Genomic DNA, 23,588 nt, shown 5'->3' on the forward strand with positions numbered 1-23,588 from the left:
TTTAAAAAGGACACTATATTGTAAGGGTCCACAAGATTCAGCAATTTCTAATCCTTATAACGTACAAATACATTTCTTCCACTCAGGATAAAAGTTAATAGTGGGCTAAGTGGAGCTGGGACGAGAGGGGCTGACCAGCATGTGGGAGCAAAAGTCTAAATAATCCCCCAGAATTGCCAAGCAGAGGTTCAGTATTGGTTATAAGGGGTACCTATACTATAATAAAGGGGTATCAGTTGGTGGATGAAACACAATAGCCAAGGTCTCAAGGCACTTGCGGTATGTGCAGAAGTCAGTTTGGGAATGCATCAAGGTTCTTGGTAGGTCTTTCTGATTCACAGCAGGCTCATAGCTAGTTACCAAGGCCACAGAAATCCAGGCCCCAAGAGGAAAAGATTAGCTAGCCAGGGAGTCAGGGCCCAGTCAAATGGCCTGAAGTTCACGGCAGGACGCTAGTGAGGCATGAGGAACACCCATGGGCTCAGTGGGGGAAGCCCTGGGTGTATGGATGTTGAGAGCACATTTCACAGTGGAGCTTCAGGTAGCAGGAATTATTCCAGACACCCACAGGTGGAAGAGACTTTGTCTGAATTAACTAACCAACTTTTAAACCCACAAGTTGAAAGTCTTTAACACTGAGAAAGGTCAAATAGGACCCAAACTAAGATTGTGTTATATGAACATGAACTTGTAACACAAATGTTTTTCTGAACTCCTAACCTAAATTCTTTATGTGATATGGGTGTAATGGTATAGCTTACCAAAAAAAAAAAGACCTAGCACCCTTTGAGATAAAATACGTTTATACAAAAACAAGACAAAGTATTAAAACAAAGAGTCTTCCAATCCACCATAATCTTGGGAGAACCTGCACAACTGGGCCCAGCTTCGCCTGTAGCCTCACCGGCCCCTGCCCAGCTCATGTGCTCTACTCACACCGGCCTACACCACGTTCTCCAATATCCAGGGCACTCTGGTTCATGCATGCCTCCACTTACGACACTGTCCTCCTTTCCTGGCTTGGCAATGAGCATTCATCCTTTAAGTCACCTCCACTGTAATAGCGCTGGTGCCATCAACCACAACTAATCACTGGGTGAATTGTTACATCATTTTCTACATACCTCTCCTGGAGGAGGATCTATTTGTCTTTCAAGATCAGCTCAGGAGTTATCTCTTCCAGGAAGCCTCAAGGCTCTCACAGCCATACACGTGTGCCTTTATTCCTAGACTTGCCACCAACAGTATCATAGCAATTGGCTATTTCTACCACCCAATTATGAACCATTCATAAGCTATATCTAAATCTTAATCACTATTTTATGCCCACTACCAGCCGTTTCTGGCATAAAGTAATTCATTCATATGTTGAGTAAATTAATATGTTTTCCACTTTCCGAATAACTGATAAGGTTGTATCATATTAATCCTTATTTCACTTGTGTATTCTAGTTATCCTTCCATCAATTTCTTAGAAATTTGCTACAATAGATTTTTTAAAATGTATTTATTTATTTATTGGCTGCATTGGGTCTTCGTTGCTGCACACGGGCTTTCTCTAGTTGCGGTGAGCAGAGACTACTCTTCATTGTGGTGCATGGGCTCTTCATTACGGTGGCTTCTCTTGTTACCAAGCACGGGTTCTAGGCACATGGGCTTCAGTAGTTGTGGCACACGGGCTCAATAGTTGTGGCTCACAGGCTCTAGAGCGCAGGCTCAGTAGTTGTGGCACACGGGCTTAGTTGCTCTGCGGCATGTGGGATCTTCCCAGAGCAGGGATCGAACCCGTGTACCCTTCATTGGCAGGTGGATTCTTAACCACTGTGCCACCTAGGAAGTCCCTGTGATAAACTTTTTAGAACTAGAGAAATATGACAAGTTTTTATTTCATTCAAAATAACAATGGAACTGTACTAATTTAATCCTACTTATGTTGTTAAGATGGAATTCAGGGATGTCAATAATAGTAGGCTATCATGTCTTCCCACTTAAAAGGTACCAACCCTGAGCAAGACTGAAAGTATTTATCCTCACTGTCCCACACCAGGAATTCTTCTGCTCTTCCTGGCATCACCCATTATCTAGAACCCATCAAAACCAGCAAGACCCCTTGCTTTCCAGACCTTTCCCTCCATTCCCCAAGACACCACCACAGCTATCTAATACTCATATTGTGCACTAGAAAGCAACCTGATAACCATAATAGCTACTCAGCATCTATACCCTTTGCTTATGGATACATACAATTCTCATAACAGCCCATATTACAGGTGCGGATATGCAGACTTAAATGTATAAGTAACTTACCCAAAATTTCACTGGAGTAAAGGGCTAAAGTGGAAATTTATACTACAATTGACCCTTGAATAACATGGGGACAAGGGCACTGACCCTCCACAAAGTTGAAAATCTGAGTATAACTTTACAACCGGCTCTCTGTATCCTGGATTCTGCTTCTGTAGATTCAACTAGCGAGGACCACATATTACTATAGAATTTAATGGAAAAATATCTGCAAATAACTGGACCCATGCAGTTCAAACCTGTGTTATTCAAGGGTCAACTGTATGACTCCAATGCTATGCTTTATCCATTACACCAGTTCTCAACCTTTCTCTTCAGCTAGAATCACCTGGAGCGCTTATTAAAATAGACTGCTGGCTCCACCCTCAGACTTTCTGATTAAGTTGGTCTGAGAATCTGCATTTCTATCAACTTCCCAGTTTTTACTAACACTGCTGATCAGGGACCACACTTTGAAAACCACTGCACTATACCATAATGATAAAGTTAATGATCATGGACGTCTGGTTAATTCAGTAGCCCTCAAGATGATTTGCTCTTGACAGAGGACACCTAGGAAGGCATACTTCCCAACAGTAAAATCTGCTGTTCTTAACTTCAGGGGGAGAAAACAGTGCTAGGGACATGTTCCCAAATGAGAAAATTAAATATAGTAGCAATACCAATTTCCTAAAAATCTGTGTGGAAACTGAATGCAAGTAATCAATTCTCACTCCAAATTCTAAATTCAACATGGAAAAACAAATACCCGAGAGCAGCCAGGAGAATTTCTGCAAAGAAAACTCACCACTATGATTTACCCTATCAGATCATTAAAACATACTAAAGAGATAATACATTTAAGTAAAACATTTTAGACTGATAAAATAAGCAGAAAAATCAATAGAGCTGAATAGAAAGTCCATTCACAAACACAGAAATAAAAATAAATTTAATATATAATAAAGGTGCCATTTCAAATCAGTGGGAAAAGATCAATTGTTCAATAGATAACATTGAGGCAATTAATTATTTTAATTTAGACCCCCATTTCATATTACAAAAGAATAAACTTCAGTTTGTTTCTGTCGAACATGTAATCTATCATAAATTTAAGATAAGGGACTATTTTAAAGACATAAATGCATTTCGAAGCAAGTACGTGCGTTTCTGAGGCAAGGCAAAGGAAAACACATGGAGTTCTCTCTCAAATAGTAAGAAAATAGGATGCTAAAAGTGCTTGCATAAACAAAGCTGCATGATAAGTGATAAAACTGGGGAAATATTTAGAATATAAGAAATTAAAGGTCAATACTTTTTCCATATTAAGAGCAAAACATATGAACAACTTTCACAAAATCATTAAGGGAAAGATGAATATAGAAACATAAATGAGATAAAGGGTATGAAGTAGATTTTTAAGAGAAAAATGAATGAAAGTTAAACATTTTAAGAGTTCCTCAAACATCACAAATGATCTAAGAAATACAAACAACCATTTTTCCCTATTAGACTGGAAACCATCAAGGTTTGACAATGTAGAAAGTGCTTTTTTTAAAAATCAAACTGAAAAAATGCAGTGAAGGCTCAGTGATATCAGGAAAGATGCCAAATTGTCAACCACAAAGTGAATATTAAGTAGAGAAGGAAACCATTGCTCAGAAACTCGATATGTGTCTACTGTTTATAATCTTGAGGCCAGGTTTCCACTGACTCTCATTTAAAGTGTGTCCTTGACTCTAAAAGATGAAGGATTTTTAAAGGTTTTTGTTTAGATATTTCAGAAGGGGGGGTGGGGGTGAGAAAGGAACAGTTAGTTTCGTCCCTTAATATTTTTATTAAAGTATAGTTGACTTACAATATTATATTAATTTCAGGTATACAACACAGTGATTCAATATCTTTACAGATTATACTCCATTTAAGTTGACTGATTTTTTTACCTTCATGAATTCTTTCTCTATGCAGAACAGTTTAGTGCAAAGAGCAAGATGCTATTTTCACAAAATAGGTAAGTACGGTCAGGAAACTCAGTGACGCTTGATAAATCTTTAAGAATGCCTGCTTCTCTGAAATCACAAACTAGTAATGTGCAACTAGAGTTCATACCGTTCAAATAACAGCTGGTTTCAATGAGAATGCGTGCATTTTTTTAAGAAAACACATCTGTTCAAAATGTGAACACACTACAGTGTGCTACCCTCGTCCATGATTAGACCTTCCTTCTTCATGACCTTGAGGGTTCTCACCAATTTTCTACAGTTTATGACCGGTGGTAACCTGGTTGTGATACCTTAATGAGAAAAAACGTAGCTGTTCACTTTATGACCAAAATCATCATCTCACTTCCTTTGGAAACGGCACTGACAACTTTTAATTGAATGAGTATCCACGTAGAAATGAAACCAGCAGGACATGAGAATGGCACCAACAAGCATGGTGAGAAAGAACACCCTCCTGCAGATGTCACCCACTCTGCATACCCAAGAGAGTTTGTGCTGTCAAGAGAACTAACCTCATCAAGAATCTAGGAAGGAAATGCGTGACCTAGTCACCAAATCACTTCATTTCAAGACATGTATCATCAACAAACAATTCATAAGCGGTTCCCATCTTACACATCATTTGTAATGTAAAGGGGTTATTTATAGTTTACAGATGTGGAAAGTATGTGCCCACCAAATAAGAGGTACCCAGCCTGTGTTCTACTCCCGTAGCTTCCTGAGAAAAAGGATGAAAGCTGAACAGTGGATATGGAAGGTCCAAAATAAAAATCTAGTCTTCTTTACGTGAGGGAACTATCTTGGAGTCTCAGAGATAAGCTCTTTTCATTAGGAAACACTGGAACAATAAAGGCCAGTGAAAGAACATATTTGGTTGGTTGGTTATTTTCCTTTTTAGAGGAAAAAGGAATAAAGGTTTACAATATACACATTGTATGCTCACTATCTCCACATCTTACCAGGTAGAGGCTTTTCTAATGATTGTAAAGGACCAGAAAACCTGCTTACAGAGAACCACATTCCATGAACTAATGAATTACAAAACAGCATGATTTATATTTGGGAAACAATGATTCTTAACCAAATATCAAATACTAACTTACTTACCAGAAACCAAGAGTGAGAAACTGAAACCAATTTTGTAAACTTTTCATATGGTTGATGTTCAAAAACTGTAATAATTTAGCTGCAGAGATTTAATTGTGAAATTTAAATCAGTCAATTATTTTTATTACTCTGTCAGTATTTCATGATTTCACATATCAATACTTCCAATTAATCCCAAGCTTGAGTCTATGAGATAGGTATCTTCATTTTCAGATGGAAAAAAGAAAAAAAAAAAAACACAGATGCAAAGAGGTGAGATAATCTGTCCAAAATTTCCTAACTGTTCAGTGGCTGGGCCAGGGTACAATACCAGGTGTCCTTGAAATGCCAAGACTATTCCCAGTGCTTCTCGATTGTCACTTCACAGAGATAAGTCACAAGTTTAAGGCTACAGAGATGACTGCTGGAGTCCGGTCAGATGAAGAATAACCTCCACTGTTGCCTGATGTCAAACCAGCAGCTCTGCTCCTGTGCCTGCTGAGCTGGGGGCCCTGGGAGTCCCAGACAGGGAAAGAACAGGCCAGCACCAACCACCTCTTGCTGCCATAGCAACGATCCTCAGGCCTCCTGGGCTGTTGGATATTCCCTTTAGGAATTTTCCCTTTGGCACCTTACCAGGCCTTGCAATCCACGGCCCCAGTGAGGGCAGCATTCTCCAGGCTTGCCATTAACAATCCCAGGCTGAGAAAGACAGTTTTGATACTCAGTTCTAAGAAAAGTCACTGCTAACAACTTTCCAGAGTCCAGTGAGCAGAACTAATCTCAGGGTGAATTTTCATGGGGGTAGGGAGAGGGCACAGACACATTTACACGTTCTATATTCAAGAAAAGGTTCATCTGAGAAACCTTTACGTTCCTCAGATGACATCATGTTAACCAAGGCAAAAAAAGTATTTGAAACTGCATCATAACTGGCATTTCAGAGATTTGCACTCTCCTATTTTAAAACAGAGACAGTACTGTTTACACTGCCTTGGAGGTCGCTCAAAGATGTGTATTTTTAATAAGACTGAATCACGTTTTCATTCCAGAGTAATCCTAGTCCATGAATGTAACCTCCACGTACTGTATATTTTCAATGCAATGAGCTGGCAATGCCCAGCCTGACACCTGACACATAGTTAGCCTGCAATAAGCATCTGTTGAATGGAAAGGAAAAAAAAATCAGTGAACTGTTGATTTTTTCAGGGAGATTTCCTGTTCTTATTGTTGTGAAAACGGGGTTATCCATTAAGGAGCTTCAAACTCAAATCTCCCCAAGTAATCCACGTTTAAAACTACCCTTCTTAAAAATCCAAGTCCAGTTTCATCACCCCTTAACAGAGCCTCAGACTCCCAGCCCTCCCACCCTCCTTGACCCAGCAAAGATTAATAAGCTGAACTCCCCATGTGTCCAGGTTTCCCCCAGTGCTGTTGGAAGGAGACCAAGCCTAGCCTGGGGGCCACACAGGCTGCATGTGAAGAAGTGTATTCCTCCAAACCAAGTGGGTCATTACACACAGACACACCTAACTTCCCAGCCCATTCTAATAACGGACTACTCCTATTTTCCCAAGAATGTCCTTTTTCTGGCATGTCTCTCTCAGATGGCAAGTCACAGGGCCATCCCACACAGATTTCTTTGAAACTTGTGATGGCTTTCACAGTTTCTAGCTGGCTGGTTTCCTCACTGCTGAAGACTTTCAGTTCCGCAATCACATTTACCCAAATCTGAAACTTATGCCCTACCAAGGTTAATGATTTCACTGGAAATAGCCCAAATGTTTAACAACAGATCATAGATTAAAGAAAAAAAAAAAAAAAGCAAACACAGACCCACATAAGGTTTGTTATACAACTATTTCAAAAAGCATTTTAAAAAGAGTTTTAAATAGCTGAAATAACCTATAATACAATCCTGGAGAAAAGGAATATAAAAATAGTGTTTGTAGTTAAAAGTCTAAATGCTTATTTAAAAGTCTAGAAGAATGCATTCTATTTAAACTATATTTGAAAGAACACTGGTTTCAAGATACAAATCAGTATTCTTCTGATAAATAAATTTGGAAACTATTTCTTTCCATGGTTCCATTTTGGAAGCCCATTACACATATTAGCGTATTAAAGTTTCCAAGAAGAACTTCAGGGAAGAAAGCAATTTAATTTTGCCTAACCCAGACTTTTCCAAAATTATTTGACCACGTAAGTTGCTTTTACAGAAAACATGTTAACTTGTGTCTTATTCAGAAAGCACCTTGGGAAATGCTAAAATATAAGTCATGTTAATAGTGGTTACCTCCAGGTGACCTAGATAATCATTATTTTTCTTTACATGTATTCCTATTGCCTTCAAATATTCTGTGATAAGCGTGTCATTTAATAATCAGAATAAAATAAAATAGAATAAAGTAAAATACAAAAAAAAAGTTCAGTCCCACATCACGTCACTCCTGCTCTTCGTTATCACACTGGCTTTGCCACCCCTGGCAGTCCTAGGGAGGGAGACGAGGGAAGGAAGCAGAATGCAGAGGGGTCAGACCAACGCATCCCTCTCTCAGATCTGCCACTGCTTGGCCATGTGACCCTGGACAGGACCCTCAGCTTCCTCTTCTGCACAACCTGGATAACAGCGACATCGGCTTCATAGAATGCCTGTTGACCACTAAATGCAGCAGCACACGTCACGCATCTAACACAGAACCCGGTGAACAGTCAGTGTTCCAAAAATGCCTATTGCTGGGATGTCCAGAGCCACTCAAGCCAGCGACCGCTGCTCTTAAACAACTGTACCCCGATCCTTTTAATTAGTAGAAATCTGAATGAATTTTCAAACATTCATTCAAGCGCTGTAGCAATTAAGGCTCCATATGATTTTACATACTATCTTGTAAAACATGTTATTTCAAGGTAAATTTACCAGGAACACCCTATTGTTCAAGAAACTTTCCGGGTGCAGAGTCTATACATGGGTATACTTTAATTCTGCCTGAAATTTTTCATTAAACGTACTAAGAAAAAGTGGATCTTAATTATGCTAAGAAATCTTGAATTAGGCTTTCCTCTTTGATATTAAAACTCACCTCCAAGAATACAGAAAATATTCCTATATTACATTAAAAAAGCGAATCCAGAGAAACAAACAAATAAGGCTAATTTAGCTGTATTTTCTCTACTACAGGCTTTCTGTCAAGGGTGTGCTGGGTTAATTTCCGACTATGCCATCACGCTGCCACCAAAACTGAAGGAGGTACGACCTGGACCACTGCTGCCCACCTGCCTCCTCTGTGCTAAATGATATGGTCACAGCATCCTTAAGAGTGAAGGCGTCAGCAGTTGGAGATTCCTCTTCCCTCATCAATAACTAAAGTTAGTTTCTAGATTGCCACTTTGTTCTACAGCATTTGTGGTAAAGTATAATGGCTCAATTTCTTGTTTACAGGAGGTGAAGGATCTTATTTTCATCTATGTACATAAAAAAAAAGTTCTCCTCAATATATGACAGCCTGTGATTAGAATGGAGTCTCATGTCTCAACATGCTCTTTTGAAAAATGATTTTCTTGCGCATTATATTACAATTGAAAAATTTCAGTCACTGCATCTCGGTGCTAACAAAATCAAAGAAATGCAGTTAGAGTTACTCTCATCTTACATAGGAGAAAAGTGAAATATTAAAAGGTAAGGCAATTCCCACAATGGTGAAGGGAGGAAACAGTCAGAATTACAATCACCTCGGTAGCATATTCCGAATCTCAGAGGGGGCATTTTTCCCCTTTAAAAGGGAATGCGATTTTCAATGAGATTAGTACCCATTTTGTATTCAGAGTTCCAAGAACAACTTCCCTACTTCTGGCACGGGGACTTTCACAATGGACTTAACAAGAAAACCAACCCCATCATCCACTTCCTGGGACAGGAAAATAAGAACAGGGCCCGCCTCCCCACTCCGTGGTTTCCAATTAGTATAATAATGATGCCAGCATTACAAAAGGCTGTTTCCCAACAAAGCAGATAATGTTTAAAATTTAATAAACATAAACAGAATGCCTGGCATGCACTGATGTTACTTCCATACTTTCATTCTGGGCTATCATCTTCTACCAGGGAGGAAACTGAGGGCCAGTGAGAGGAAAGAAAGCGCCTAAGCCAGTGACTGGCAGAGGAGAGATTTGGTTCCAGGTCTTCTGCCTCCAACTCCCTTCTACAACAGCTGCCTGCCAAGTGCTTATTCTGACTTCTGGCTGGACCAGTTTTATTTGAAACCAAAACCAAACGCTGTTAAATGCCAGAGAGCCAAATTAAATGTTAAGTGTACTGGTTCGCTGCATCAGACAACAGTAAGGTAGGCTGCTGAGTTAAATGGACAGTATCTGACTCACTTAAAATGCTTTATGGAATGCTCTATCCTGCCCATGCATTAAATGATCCCTCTTTAAAGGTTTTTTTCGGATGAATTCTGGCTTACAATTTCATCTTATTTTGCAACTGTAAAATGTCAACCTGTTGCCAAAAGCATTCTTAGAAGAAAAAAAAAGGATGAACTTTTTTTCCACTATAATATTCGCAGTTTTGGACCCATTTTGTAGTGTAACTCTCAAAAATACTGAGAGGAGGAGCAGTCACACTGATTTTTCTTTCCTAGGTGCCTATTTGACAATGCAATTTCCTTCATTCTTGATACCTCTAAATCGTCAATCTCTTCTTCCATGAGCTGGAAGAATATACCCTCTATTTTTTTTATTTGATTCTTCAGCTATTACTGTTCACATCAAAAGACTAATTTCTTCTACCGATAGAAGAACCGAATCAAAATAGCAAGGCTCTTGACAATTTAGATTTCAGGGTGTTGACACAATTCTTATGCACTAATTCATCATATAATTAATAACTAATTGCTTCACTCCCAAAATATATAACTTATTCTGTAAATCAAATGTTACTCTGCTGTCATTATTCAAATAGAACTACTCAGGCTGCAAATAATCATACAGCACTTATGTCCTGTTAAATAACTCTACCCATGATGGCCAAAGTTTTTCTTTTCTGAAAGTTTGAGATGGAAGTTTCATTACTCAGAATTTTCACTTGAACTGCTAAAGAAATGCATATTTCTTTCATAAATACCACTGCAGTGATTAATGCTAAAAGAGAATCTCAAACCAAGAATAAAGTTTTACAGTAGAATACCGAGGGATTTACAACAGCAATTTTAAAGGTGTAGCCATTTGATAGGGTCTTAGCAATAATTTGTTGGTTAATGGCTGCAAATGAATGTCAACTATACTGTACACCTGTAACTTACATAATATTGTACATCAACTATATTTCAATTAAAAATATCATTGGAGGGGGACTTCCCTGGTGGCGCAGTGGTTAAGAATCCGCCTGCTAATGCAGGGTACAGGGGTTTGAGCCCTGGGCCGGGAAGATCCCACATGCTAGGGAGCAACTAAGCCCATGCGCCACAGCTACTGAGCCTGTGTTCTAGAGCCCTCGAGCTGCAACTACTGAGTCCACATGCCGCAACTACTGAAGCATGTGGCTGATGTGACTAAGAAATTAAACCTTAAATTTTACATAATTCACTTAAATTTCAAATCTGACAGCGTAAAATATTTTTTCTGTTAAAGACAACTTCATTGTTTTCTAGAACTAGAAGCATGTTAACCACTGCAGCAGGTAATATATCATTGAAATTGAATTTTTAAATCTAGCTCCTAGAAAATTTAGAATTGCATTTGTGGCTCACATTATATGTCCATGGGACAGCAGCCTACAAGTATTTGTAAGAACCCTAACACTGATCGCCTCTGGGGAGAAAACCTGGTGAACAGGAACCAAGGGGGTATGGGAGGAGACTTCTCTTTGTTGTTTTCCTCTTTTTCTCTTTTGAGTTCTGTGTCATTTGAATATGCTGTCTATTAGGAAAATAATGAATAAACGATGTGGCCTATAAACACCACCGTGCAGAATAACTGTCATTGGCATGACTATCAGTTAACTTTAGATGGAATCTCTCCCCCCAAAAAACATACACGGTACTTTTGAAGAGGTTCTATATACGGTTTGAGGCGGAAAATGCTCTCTAATAACCTAAGATCACAGAAGTGGTTCACAAACTAATGGTACCCGAGTTACCAACTGAACAAAAGAGATTACAGACCTCAAACCTCAAACTGCTAGTTTAGTGCCAGCACAGTCTAGGAATTTTGCACCACTGCCACTTCTTCTGCCATCAGAGACTGTTCTGCTTTTCATTTTTCCATCACTGAATATATTTTGCCTGTTTTCCTGTTCCTTTCTTCACCTACATCCCCAAATAAAATTGTAATTATTGGGCTTCCTTGGTGGCGCAGTGGTTAAGAATCCACCTGCCAATGCGGGGGACACGGGTTCGATCCCTGATCCAGGAAGATCCCACATGCTGTGGAGCAACTAAGCCCATGTGCCACTATTGAGCCTGTGCTTTAGAGCCCATGTGCCGCAACTACTGAGGCCCACGCACCTAGAGCCCGTGCTCCACAACAAGAGAAGCCATGGCAATGAGGAGCCTGTGCACCACAATGAAGAGTAGCCCCCGCTCTCTGCAAGTAGAGAAAGTCTGTATGCAGCAACGAAGACTCAACACGGCCAATAAATAAATTTATTTTAAAAAATTGTAATTATCTCTACATTTCATTTAGCTCAGCATGCATCTATTTGGCTAACCAAAGAAGGAAAAATGCCAGGAAAATTCTCCCTTTCACGACCCACGGATTTTAATTTTTTTCCCATAAAACAATAGTGTAAAAACATAAGCAGATCACAAAGGGCTCAAAGAAAAGGAGTAATGAGTATTATATACACAACTGAGGTACACTTAATATATTTAAACATAAAATAAAAAATGAAATTGCATATAGGGTATTACCATTTCTCTCAAATTTCCCCACTTTATTTTAAAAATAAACACTCTGAATGATTTTTTCTGCATTGACATAGCCAATTTTAGAACTTTAAATGCATGTATCAATGAAAACTGTTTCTCCTTAGCAGCGTTAATTTTAAGCTGGTTGGTTCTCTAGGATTCAAGGAAGAAAAAAAGCCTCCATTCTCAACTCCCAAAGGCTTCCCTCCTTTTCTTACATACTCCCCTTCAACTTCCACAAGAATGTGACACAAGGCTGCACTGGTATCATTCTGAGGAAATGCTCCCAGGGCCACAGAGATAATGTGTGCAAAGCTCAGCCCTTGAGACAGGTCCTCACCAGTCACACAAATCACATGCCAGAATGAACAATCATCACGATAAACAGAGGCTTTGACTAGGTTTGATTGGAGAGCATGGCATTCTAAATAACCTTTAACTAGTAAAACAAAACAGCTAAGTGCCAGAATTTGTAAAAATTGTTTCTTGACAGGAAATCTTACGATACCTCCTGTGAAGCCTGGTAAGTGGTAAAGACGTCCACGATGAAATTAAACAGCTACCACTGTACTACTCCCTGACTCCCAAATTGTGTGTGCCTTCAGCATGGCCCGTCACGTCTGAGTGCTCCAAGGCTGCTCCTCTAATACCCACAGTACTTGGGACAGTTTTGTGTTCAAACCATTGCAATTATCTGTGGAGTTCCAGAAACTCAGTCACTACCTTACCCAGGTTTTACAATGATATAAGGAAACTGGGAATGCCCCCAAATCTATGATATTCAAATATTCAATACTGCCAACTTCAACTTTTGATGTGCTTAATACCTGGAGGAATACAAAAATTAGAGCAAACATTCGTTCAACACCTTCAGATAACTTTTAGAATTGCCACTAAATCAAGCTTGCATACTCTGCTTAGTGTCCTAAATAACTGAGCCACACCAAAATAAAAGTCCCAAAGTGTTGCACACCAAATATATATATACACACACACATACATATGTGAAATCCTGAATTTGATTAGACAACTCTAAAATTACCTCAGACAACTCTAAAATTACCTCTAAGTGCGTACATTGCAGGCTCTACTGCTTATAAGAACTACATTTGTTGGAAACACACTCCTAGGCTTCAAAAAGTTACCAGCACAAAGTTCGGGACTACATTTTCTTAGCATCCCCTAAGAGTGAATTTCCTATGTATTTCTACATACAGGATCACAAACAGATGAATAGATGATACGAACTACTCTTGGACATTGCTCCTTTCAGACAAGACTGTATTTCAACAATAATATTACAGGTTGGACTAGGTTCTAGATACAAAATTTGTCCTAATTAAATGTAAGGGGGGGACTTCCTAGGTGGCGCAGTGGGTAAGAATCCTCCTGCCAATGCAGGGGACATGGGTTCAACCCCTGCTCCAGGAAGATCCCACATGCCATGGAGCAACTAAGCCTGTGCGCCACCACTACTGAGCCTGCGCCCTAGAACCCATGAGCCACAACTATTGAGCCCATGTGCCACAACTACTGAAGTCCACGCGCCTAGAGCCCGTGCTCTACAACAAGAGAGGCCACCGCAATGAGAAGCCCGCGCACCACAACGAAGAGTAGCCCCCACTCGCCGCAACTAGAGAAAGCCTGTGTGCAGCAACGAAGACCCAACACAGCCAATAAATAAATAAATAAATTTATAAAAAAAAATGTAAGGGGGAAAAAATCAATATTATTTCCCCTTTCAGATCACTAGTGTTAAATATTTTTATTCAAAAGAAGTCACACCTAACTTTCCAAGTGGGGGGAAGTTCATAGGTAATAAACTAACACAGTCAAATTTGTCATCTTTTAGAGAAAAAGAAAACTGAAGAAAGAAGACCAATAGCCTAGGATCACAACACAAAGTGTAAAGATTAGTTCCTTTCCACCTGCCAACATTCTTCGCCACTTTCTGCTTTGCTCTCCTGAAGCACAGCACAAACAATTTTTACTCTAAGTTAAAGCATCCAACTGCTTTCTGGAAATGACCTTATGTAGAAACAAAAGACACCACTCTCATAACCTGTAGGATACTTTGCTCAGTAGTTTTGCAGCCCATGACTAACCGAAGCATGGACACCTGAGAATAATGAGAGCTGCCTCAGACAACGAAACACAGATGCTGTCCTGTAAGACAGGCACCCTGTCTCTTTCCTAATTCTCCCGGAGCAGGCATACCTGACTATCACGCATGAAAAGAACAGACAAACAAAGGGTTGCTTCTCTCTCCGCCACTTCCACTTTGTGTGTAACATGCATCCACTTTAGCACACAGAAGAAAATCAGTTCAATGGCTCTTATAATTATCTTGACTACTGCGGACTCAATTGGTATAGAAACTACAGCACATCCATCAGACATGGGAATGGCAAGGTGGTAGCCACTTTCAGATTTAGCAACTCTATTTCCTGTTTTTCCAGCACAACTGAACTGATACACGACCGCAGCAGCTGTTAAAACCCTGGCTATTCCTCTTGGAGTTATCTAATATGTCTTCACTTCCATTTCTCCAGAAACAATAGCATGTATGAATATGCATGTAACAGCAGGTGTGCAAGTTAGAGATGAACGTCCTCAAGAACTGGTGATAAATGGCCCACCTAGATTTGAGCATCTTAACTCTATTTCCTTATACATATATGTTGGTGGAAGTACAGAAGCTGCAATGGTAGGCTACGAAGTGAAACGGTGTATTTAATTTTTAAAAATACACCAAAATGCATACAAAGTAGTTTTAATCTCTCAATCACATTGAGAAACAGTGCACTTTTTCCAATGATACTATCGTTTAAAAAACATAGTCTGATTCCTTTGTCACTCAACCCTATTTAAAATCAAGCCACACCCCACACAAGAAAATTAGATTCATTATTTTAAAAGCACAACCACATTTTGGACCCAAACTACTGTATTTTTCCACCTCACTTCAGAGGCTTGCCTCTGAATCACTTTGGGTGTTTTTAAAAATCAAATCCCACCAAATATGGAAGGCATTTTCACTCTTTTAATTCCATCCAAAGTAATTTTCTACAAGCCTGAGGCAATTACAAAGGAAAACCTCTGTCCTATTAACCCATACTGTTTTTTTTTTTTTTTAAGTAATTATTCATATTGTCTCTAAAGCTCTGCACTCAGTAGGAAGGGAACAAGAGTACCTAAGGGAAACAAAACTGAGGGATTAAGAAGTCATTCTTCTCCCTGCTCACCTAGCATCTCCATCCTTATTACCACCTCACAACCGGAAACCTAAAAGCCTTAATGGGGCTACATTTTTTTTTCCTATAGAGAGTAGAGGTTAAGAAGACGACTCAGTTCTGTAGTGTAGTATGCTTTCCTCCCACCAAATTCCTGAAGGCCTGCCTCTCAGCTATAAGCCTGGGCTACACAGCATGAACAGGCTCACATAATCAGGATGTTGCCTGGGGCAGGGCACCACGCACTCTGGAAACCCAAATATCTTTATGTGTTTGCTATCAAACTTGGAAATTATCATCTTTGTAAAGATGTGTAACTATTTAAAATATGGTAAAAGCTGCATATCATTCTTGGTTTTCAGCTTTCTATGAATTGAGCTTAAACTACTTCTCCTGCCGTTGCATCTTTACTGTCTTAATAATGAGATGACCATCCCAATTACAGCATTTGTCAAACTACTCCACAATTCAACTCTCAGCTTCTTTTAATGTCCAAAGTCAATAAAGAGTTTTAACTTATTTTAAACTTATAAACAGCAATGTGAACTTAAAGCATAAGGGGGGAGAAAAACAAGTTCACTCTGGCATTCTTCTAAAGACTAGTCAGTCTTTGAGAGTCTTTTCCAAGGGATTCATTCCTCAGATATGAAGTTTGTATGCAAAACTGAAGACATTTGGCCCTTTATAAATAGTCATGGGAAACTTCTTTCTCCCATACTTTTAGTTTGTTTTTACTATAACAGATGGGGAAAAAATTTAGCAACGTCATAAAAAAAACGGTCTTCTAATAACTGTCATCCTAATATTAGAGCACTAAAAGCTTAAGGATATGAAATATCTTTAACAGCAACAACAAAAACACTTGCTGAAAATTATAAAGACAATTTGCTTATGCTAAAAGAAACTAGATAGGAATTCCTTCTACCTTTGGTCCAGCTTCTCCTAGGCACATTTGTTTCTAAACACCTTGACCATATAGCAGTCATTTTTCATGAAAAGAGAAGTTTAGAACTTCTCTTCAAAATATATTCTGATATCATATAAATGCTAAAATTCTACATTGCTTGCCAACAAGCCAAGACTAAGCCTTCACCTGGCGGAAAAAAAAGAAAAAAAAAACAAAAAAAACCACCACTAATCACCATTCTGCAAAATCTCTTACTATGAGAAATATCTTGCTTTATGCAAACATAATCTCATTTTGTTCTAATTAACATTAAAGTTCAATACTTATATGCCCCTCCCCAGTAAATAAATTTTGAATTAAGTAATCACTACTTCATTTACCAATTTCATAAGTTACCCCAGGGGATCAGCAAACTTTTGTATATGGACAGAGGGCAAATATTTTTAGCTTACAGGCCATAATATCTCTGCCTGGACTACTCAGCTGTATTATGAAGGCAGCCGTAAACAACATGCAAATTAGTGGGTGTGGCTGTGTGCCAATAAAACTCTACAAAGACAGGTAGATAAGGGATTAACATCCAGAATATGAAGAGAATTCCTGAAATTCAACAACCAAAAAAGTAAACCCAATTGAAACACAGGCAAAGGACGTGAATAGACATTTCTCAATAGAAGATACACAAATGGCCAATAAGCACAGGATGTGATGTTCAACGTCACTAATCAGTAGGGAAATGCAAATCAAAACTACAATGAGATACCACCTTACACTTATTAGGACGGCTGCTGTCAAAGTAAAAAAATAAAATAAAATGTTAGCACAGATGTGGAGAAACCGGAAGCCTTGTGCACTGTTTGGGGGAATGTAAAATTGCACAGCTGCTATGGAAAACAGTATGGCGGTCCTCAAAAAAATTAAAAATAGGATGACCATATATGATCCTGCAATTCTACTTCAGAATAACTGAAAGCAGGGTCCCAAAGAGATATCCGACATCCATATTCCTAGCAGCATCATTCGCAATAGCTAAAATATGGGAAGCAACCTGTGTCCAATGACAGGTAAGTGGATAAGCAAAATGTGGAGAGCTATTCAGCCTCAAAAAGGAAGTAAATTTTGCTATACGATACAACATGGATGAACCTTATAGATATTATAATAAGTGAAATAAGCCCATCACAAAAAGACAAAGGCTGTTTGATTTCACTTATATGAGGTAAGTAGAGTGGTCAAAAATCATAGAGATAGAAAGTAGAACTGTGAATGCCAGGGGCTTGGGGGAGAGGAGAATGGGGAGTTAGTGTTTAATGGCTACAGAGTTTCAGTTACACAAGATGAAAAGAGTTCTGGACATGGATGGTGATGACAGCTGCACGAATGTACTTAACACCACTGAATTATACACTTAAAAATGGTTAATATGGTAAATTTTATGTAAATTATACCACAATTTAAAAAAAAAAATGGAGAAAAGGAAAAAAAACAGATGGAAGGCCCAGTTCAACAACCTTCTGGACATGGTTTGCTCTGCCAAAGTTTGCTGACCAATGAGCTAGGATGTTGCATTTTAAGTGCTAAGCATATCCATAACATGCTTTTAAAGTTAATATCAAAGTACAACTTTTATACTAACAGCACCTACCTTCTTTGTTTTTTCCTGCATAGTTACAGATAGCTGTTGTAGTAAAGCTCTTTTTGTTTTAATTGGAATATAATTGCATTACACTCTTGTACCAGTTTTTGAGGTACACCAAGTTCAATCATCTGTATTTATACACATATCTCCGTATTCCCTCCCTCCCTCGACTCCCCCCCAGCCTCCCCATCCCAGTCCTCTAAGGCATCATCCATCCTCGAGTTGAACTCCCTTTGTTATACAGCAACTTCCCACTGGCTATTTTACAGTTGGTAGTATATATATGTCTATGCTACTCTCTCACTTCGTCTCAGCTTCCCCTTCACCCCCCCCCCCCCCCCGCCCCCGTAGTAAAGCTCTTAAGATCAGAAGCCACTCTCCCAAGGCCTAGAAAAACCCAAGTTTTGACTAATTAATTACATAAGAGCTGTTGCCTCAATAACATGAAGCTTGACATTTATTATTATATAAATACAACTGGCATTTCAATAATAAGGTTAGGTGGTAATGTTATTAGACTATCCTCTAACACACTCAGAGGAAATTAGACTTTGAACAAAATGTCTAGCGTTGTCTTAATAAACAATTTCATTTTCTTATTTTCTTCAAAAATCCTACTTTTGAAATTAAGCTATAATAAATTTAATAGCTGCCTAAGAGCCAAAATAAGTACAGCTATGACATATCCGTCACCTGACAAAAAGAAGGCTGTCAGTTTACTATGAGTTAAGTTAAATCATCCCAACACATTAAAATGTTAAATATGACTTTAAAGACATAATTAAGGTCCTTTTAAACACTAGGCATTGGGTTTTTTAATATGCATTTGATGCTGTAGGAGTTCTGTGGGGTTTTTAATATGCTATAAACATAATTTTAAGAAGACTCAAGACCATGCATCTATAAAGCCTCTTTAAATAATCCCTTCAATATAATCTGTGGTACCAAACGTCCTGGATGACAGGCCTAGTAAGGAAGAGCACAGGTTTGGGGAGCAGACCTTCTTCCTGTTATTCTTGCGTCCCTTAGTGTTGCATGGCCTTGAGTATGTTAATTAAGCCCTCTGAGCCCCAGTTGCAAAATTATCAAATGGAGTTTTATAATTTGAGTTTTCACTCAAAAAGGCGTACAAAAAAACATTTAACAATAAATATTGTTTAAATGAAGTTTAAACAATACTGCAGAGCACCTAAATGGACTCTTTCAAAAGGCAAAATAAAGCTGAAAGTTAGGGTCTTGAGTTCCCTGAAAATGATTAGCAGCAGCTTCCATTCCATTTATGGCTTCATCTCCATCTTAGCTGGCGATACCTACTTAATCAATGGTTCTCAGATCTGGCTGCATTTTAGAATCCCCTAGTAGCATTTTAAAACTCTCCATGCCCTTGCCCCCTCCCAGGTCAATTAAAATTCGAATAGGTAGCAGTGTGAGAGCATAGGTATTTGTTTTAAAGATACTCAGGTAATTCAGCTGAAACCTCAGCTAAGGAATTCAACTTCTAAGTAGTCAATAAATGTTAGCTAGCAAGAATTCAGTTTATACAATCAGTAAAACTTTAGAACCAATAATGCATCCAAATAAAAGCTTAAGAAAGCAGCTGCTAAATCATTTCTTAATTTTTCTATGCCTTCTATTAACTCCATGGTTCCAGTGCTGCAAAACTGTAAAGGAAATGGGCTTTTTTTTAATACCCTAACGATGCCTGAAAATTTGTTTCAGAATCAAAACACTAATGTCCCTCAAAGCAAGGCCAACTACACTTTTGACATTTAAATTTCAAAGAGTTAAAAATATATATCTGTTCGGGGAGTAAAAACACCAGAACTAGTTCTAAAGATAATGTACCCAGCTGAAATTTATCATACTGTGGTCTGGAAAAGATTAAAAGCAATTAGTGCAATGAACAAGGCAACTAACACCCTGGCTTTTCCTTCAGATTTTGCCATTAACTTGCTCTGGGCCTTTGGTGATATCACTGAGTGTCTCTGTGCTTCAGATTCTGGTTTGTAAAATAAGGAGTTGCATTAAATTTCTTCAAAATGACATGTTACAAGGTTGTAAAACTTGTAAAATTACGTACAGAGGGATTCTTTAGAGCAGTAATATCCAAGGATAAGGACTAAACTAGGCCTCAATGGGCTGAGTCATGGGTTGTGATTTAATTAGTTTTATAGTAAAAAATTTCCTAGGACTGCTCCTTGCCACCTCCCTAATTGTGGGGGGGCAAAAAAGATAATTCTTCCCCCCCCAATTAAAATCTTTTTAATGTTCTGGGGTTTTGAGAAAAAGAACAAAAGTAATGTTGAATACTGAATATTCAACAAATAGTATATAACAGGCACTTGGGATATGCCAAGGGACAAGACAGACAAGTGAAAGAAGACAAAGTAGAGAATTTTTTTTTCTATGTTTATATCTTTCAGATATTGTTAACTTCTCTGAATAATGCAAAGTAAAATGATACGGGGTGGGGGGGTGTTGTTATCTTAGATAAGATGTTGAAGCATTTTTCCCACGTCTCTCCTTAAATCTGGAGAGGGCAGGGCAAATTTCTGAAAAGTATTCTCTTCATATTTGAGAAATTAGGTACAGCGGTTTTGTACGTTCTTTTGAAGCAAAGAATTTCGGTTGAACCTTTAAATTCTCGAAAGTAAAATCTGAAGTGTCTGTCCATAGCCGTGCTTATCTCCAGAAAGCTCTTTGTTTCCTTCATGTCAGAGTCATCTGATCTCACCTATCGCACAAGTATTCTTTGATTCTGAACACCCATCAAAATGTATTAGTGTATTTTGTGTATCTGCATATGCTGGTTTATTTTTTTCTTTAGACAGTACCTTAATCTAATCCATTTTCAAATCCACCAATCTAATACTATCTTATTTGGGGGTACGTGAATACATTTCATTATTCTTGCAGCTCCACACAGAGGTCCATGCTTTTATGATTAACATCTTCCTGCCAATGTATTTCTTTCCTCATACAGCCTAATGTGATACTATATGAAAGAATATGTAATATCTAAATAATGAAAAAACTGGGGAAAGGATAGGAATGGAAGTCAACAGAAATATGGTTACTTGCAGAGGGGAGAAGATAACTAACTGGAACAAAATGAAAGAATTAATTCATACACTACGTTTCCTCTACGTAAGCATTATACTAAATATCTTTTATATTAGTCATGTTGCTTTGAGACTTCTCCATGTTTCCTCTAGACAACTGCCAATGTTCGCATGGTCTCTGATGAATAAACATGCTGTGACTTGCTTCGAAGGAAACGCGTGTCCTGTCCCAAGGAAAAATGACCTCTCCACTCTCAAATCAAGAAACCTGTACCACTCTCATTCATTAGCTACAAAGTGGGTTTTTTCCTTAGCGTTTCTTTTCGAAAATGTTCATATTCTCTTGAGCGCACGTCTGTGTTCGGAATGACTATCAGAAAAGAAACTGAGTTGGGGGGAACATCGGTAGAAACAAGTTACACGTCACCAAAGGGGTTTCCCTTTTCAGAGGCTCACCTGGCGCCCATGGCAAGCCTTCACTGTTTACCAAGACGAAGGTTATTTTCAGGTTCTCCCCATCTCTCTTAGAACTACCTGTTCTCATTACTGTTTACCCAAACGCTTAGCAAGGTGATTATTAGCATATCTGGCAGAAAGACGCGCTCCATTTAATATTAACTCACCATGTGACAGCCCCTTCCACTCCAAGCTCTCCTAGCCATGTGAGGATACAGAGAAAAGGATCGTGCTTGCAGTCTGACTCTGCGCTAGGCTTTGGCACGAGCAATTGGCCACAGGCACCCTCCCCCCCCCCCCCCCCCCCCCCCAATCGGAGGCGCACAGCCGGCCGGGTCCCGGAACTGTCAGGCGGGCTGACAGCCGGCACACCTTCCAGGCGCCCTCCACCCGCTCGCAGAAAGCCCCTGCCCTACAGTCACCTTGACGCGGCTCACCTGCCGGGCCTCAGCCCTCGGCCAAGGCAACTGTGTTCCCCCTTCCCAGGAGCTCACGTTCAGGTATCATCCGCCGCTCTGCCAGAGCCCCAACAAGGGGCCCTTTGTTACCATTTTTTGCTCCCGGACTCCTTACCCAATTCCTGGCGTTCAGCTGCCCTTCAGCAGCTCAGGGCAGCCCCGGCAGGAAAGCAACCGAGAACGACCCGAGCCCCCACCCCGGGCGGCTTCCCGACGAGGCCGGGAGGAAGCAGCCTCGTCGGCCGCGTGTCCGGGCCGCCGGCGGGGCGGCGAGCCGCCGGCCAGGTGACCGGGCGGAGGCCCGGCCGCCCGCACCCTGCCCTCGCCCTCCCCGGTGAGCGGCGGCGCGGCGCTCCAGGCTTACCCTGCGGGGGCCGCCGGCGGGAGCGCGGCCGGGGCGTCCTGCGCGCGCGGGGCTCGGCGCTCCATCGGCCGGCGGGGCGCTGCGCGCGCTCCGGCTCCGAGGCGGCGCGTCACTGCTGGAAGGGGAGAGGCCGGCGGGTCAGGGCGGGACGCACGCCCTCCCGAGGCCCGAGCGGGGCCGGCCGCGCGCGCGGAGCCCGCCCGAGCCGCCCCCGGCCCCGGGCCCGCCCCCGGGGTGCGCTTCCACCTGCGGGCGCGGCTCCCGGCCCGCGGGCAGCGCCGCCGCCGGCAGCCGCGGCGGCAGGAGGCGGCGCTGCAGCCCCCGCCCCGTGGGGCTACCGGGGAGCCCTCTGGCGCCTGTCGCGGAGGGAGCGGAGCCGCCCGGGCTGGAAGGGGGGGCAGCGCGGCGAGGGGCGAGGGGCGAGGCGCGCAGGCACAGCCGCCACGCCGGCAGCGCGGTCCCGGGCGCCTCCGGCCGAGTTGGCACAGACGCGACGCCCTGGGAAAACTTTTCGCGACGCGCAGCTGGGAGGGCTCCCTTCGCTCTTCCCACCCAGGGCTCCTCCCTTCTTTTCCAAGGAGACAGTGGCCCCCTGTTCCCTCCCGCGGCTTCCTCTGCCGCTCTCCCCTCCCCCGGCCCGCGCGCCCGCTCTCGGCTCTCAGGCCGCGCCTGGGGGGACGGGGACAGCGGCAGCCTCTCCGGGGCGCAGCCCGGCGCGGGCCGGGCCGAGGCGGAGCCTCCCTCTCCCGCGGGCGGGTGCCGGCTGCGCGGGAGCCTCTCCCCGGCCGGCTCACTCACCCTGCCCCATGTCGCTGCCGGGAGCCCGGGAGCTCGCAGCCGCCTCCGCCCGACGGCCACCCACAAGTGGCCACGGGGCTCGGCGGCATCGGAGCGAGACGGGCAGCGAGCCGGAGAGAGAGATGGGGCGGGGGGTGGGCGAGCACCGAGGGGTAACTTCCTCCCCTCCCCGGGGCTTCGGGGCTTCGGGGTCCGGCTGGGGAAGCCGGACGGAAAGGAGGCGGCCGCGCGGCGCGTTCCCATTCCCGCCGCTAGGGCATCGCTCCGGGAAGCCCGCGCGCCCCGCCGTGCAGGTGGGGAGGAAGCGAGCGTACCTGCCCCGCCAGGAGCCGAGCGGAGCACCGGGCGCCGCCGAAGCTCCGGGGAAACTCGCGGGACGGGGCCTGCAGCTTGC

At 41.6% G+C, this 23,588-nt stretch overlaps 1 protein-coding gene across 8 annotated transcripts in view; it reads right to left on the reverse strand.

Moving 5' to 3' along the window:
* COBLL1 (cordon-bleu WH2 repeat protein like 1) overlaps positions 1-23,588 on the reverse strand; it is a 154,895-nt gene extending 131,307 nt beyond the window's left edge. For 4 of the 8 annotated variants that reach the window (XM_057744570.1, XM_057744569.1, XM_057744566.1 and 1 more), the window contains exons 1-2: positions 23,195-23,376; positions 22,397-22,511 (exon numbers count right to left, since the gene is read on the reverse strand). In XM_057744570.1, coding sequence (XP_057600553.1) covers positions 22,397-22,511; positions 23,195-23,204 — 125 coding nt within the window. In that variant the 5' untranslated portion in view covers positions 23,205-23,376. Of the gene's footprint in view, positions 1-22,147; positions 22,256-22,396; positions 23,107-23,194; positions 23,377-23,508 lie in introns of those variants that run through there. The other 4 variants (XM_057744571.1, XM_057744568.1, XM_057744572.1 and 1 more) reach the window with 4 other exon arrangements.

Source organism: Hippopotamus amphibius, chromosome 8 (genome assembly GCF_030028045.1).
Source record: "Hippopotamus amphibius kiboko isolate mHipAmp2 chromosome 8, mHipAmp2.hap2, whole genome shotgun sequence".
NCBI lineage: Eukaryota > Metazoa > Chordata > Mammalia > Artiodactyla > Hippopotamidae > Hippopotamus > Hippopotamus amphibius.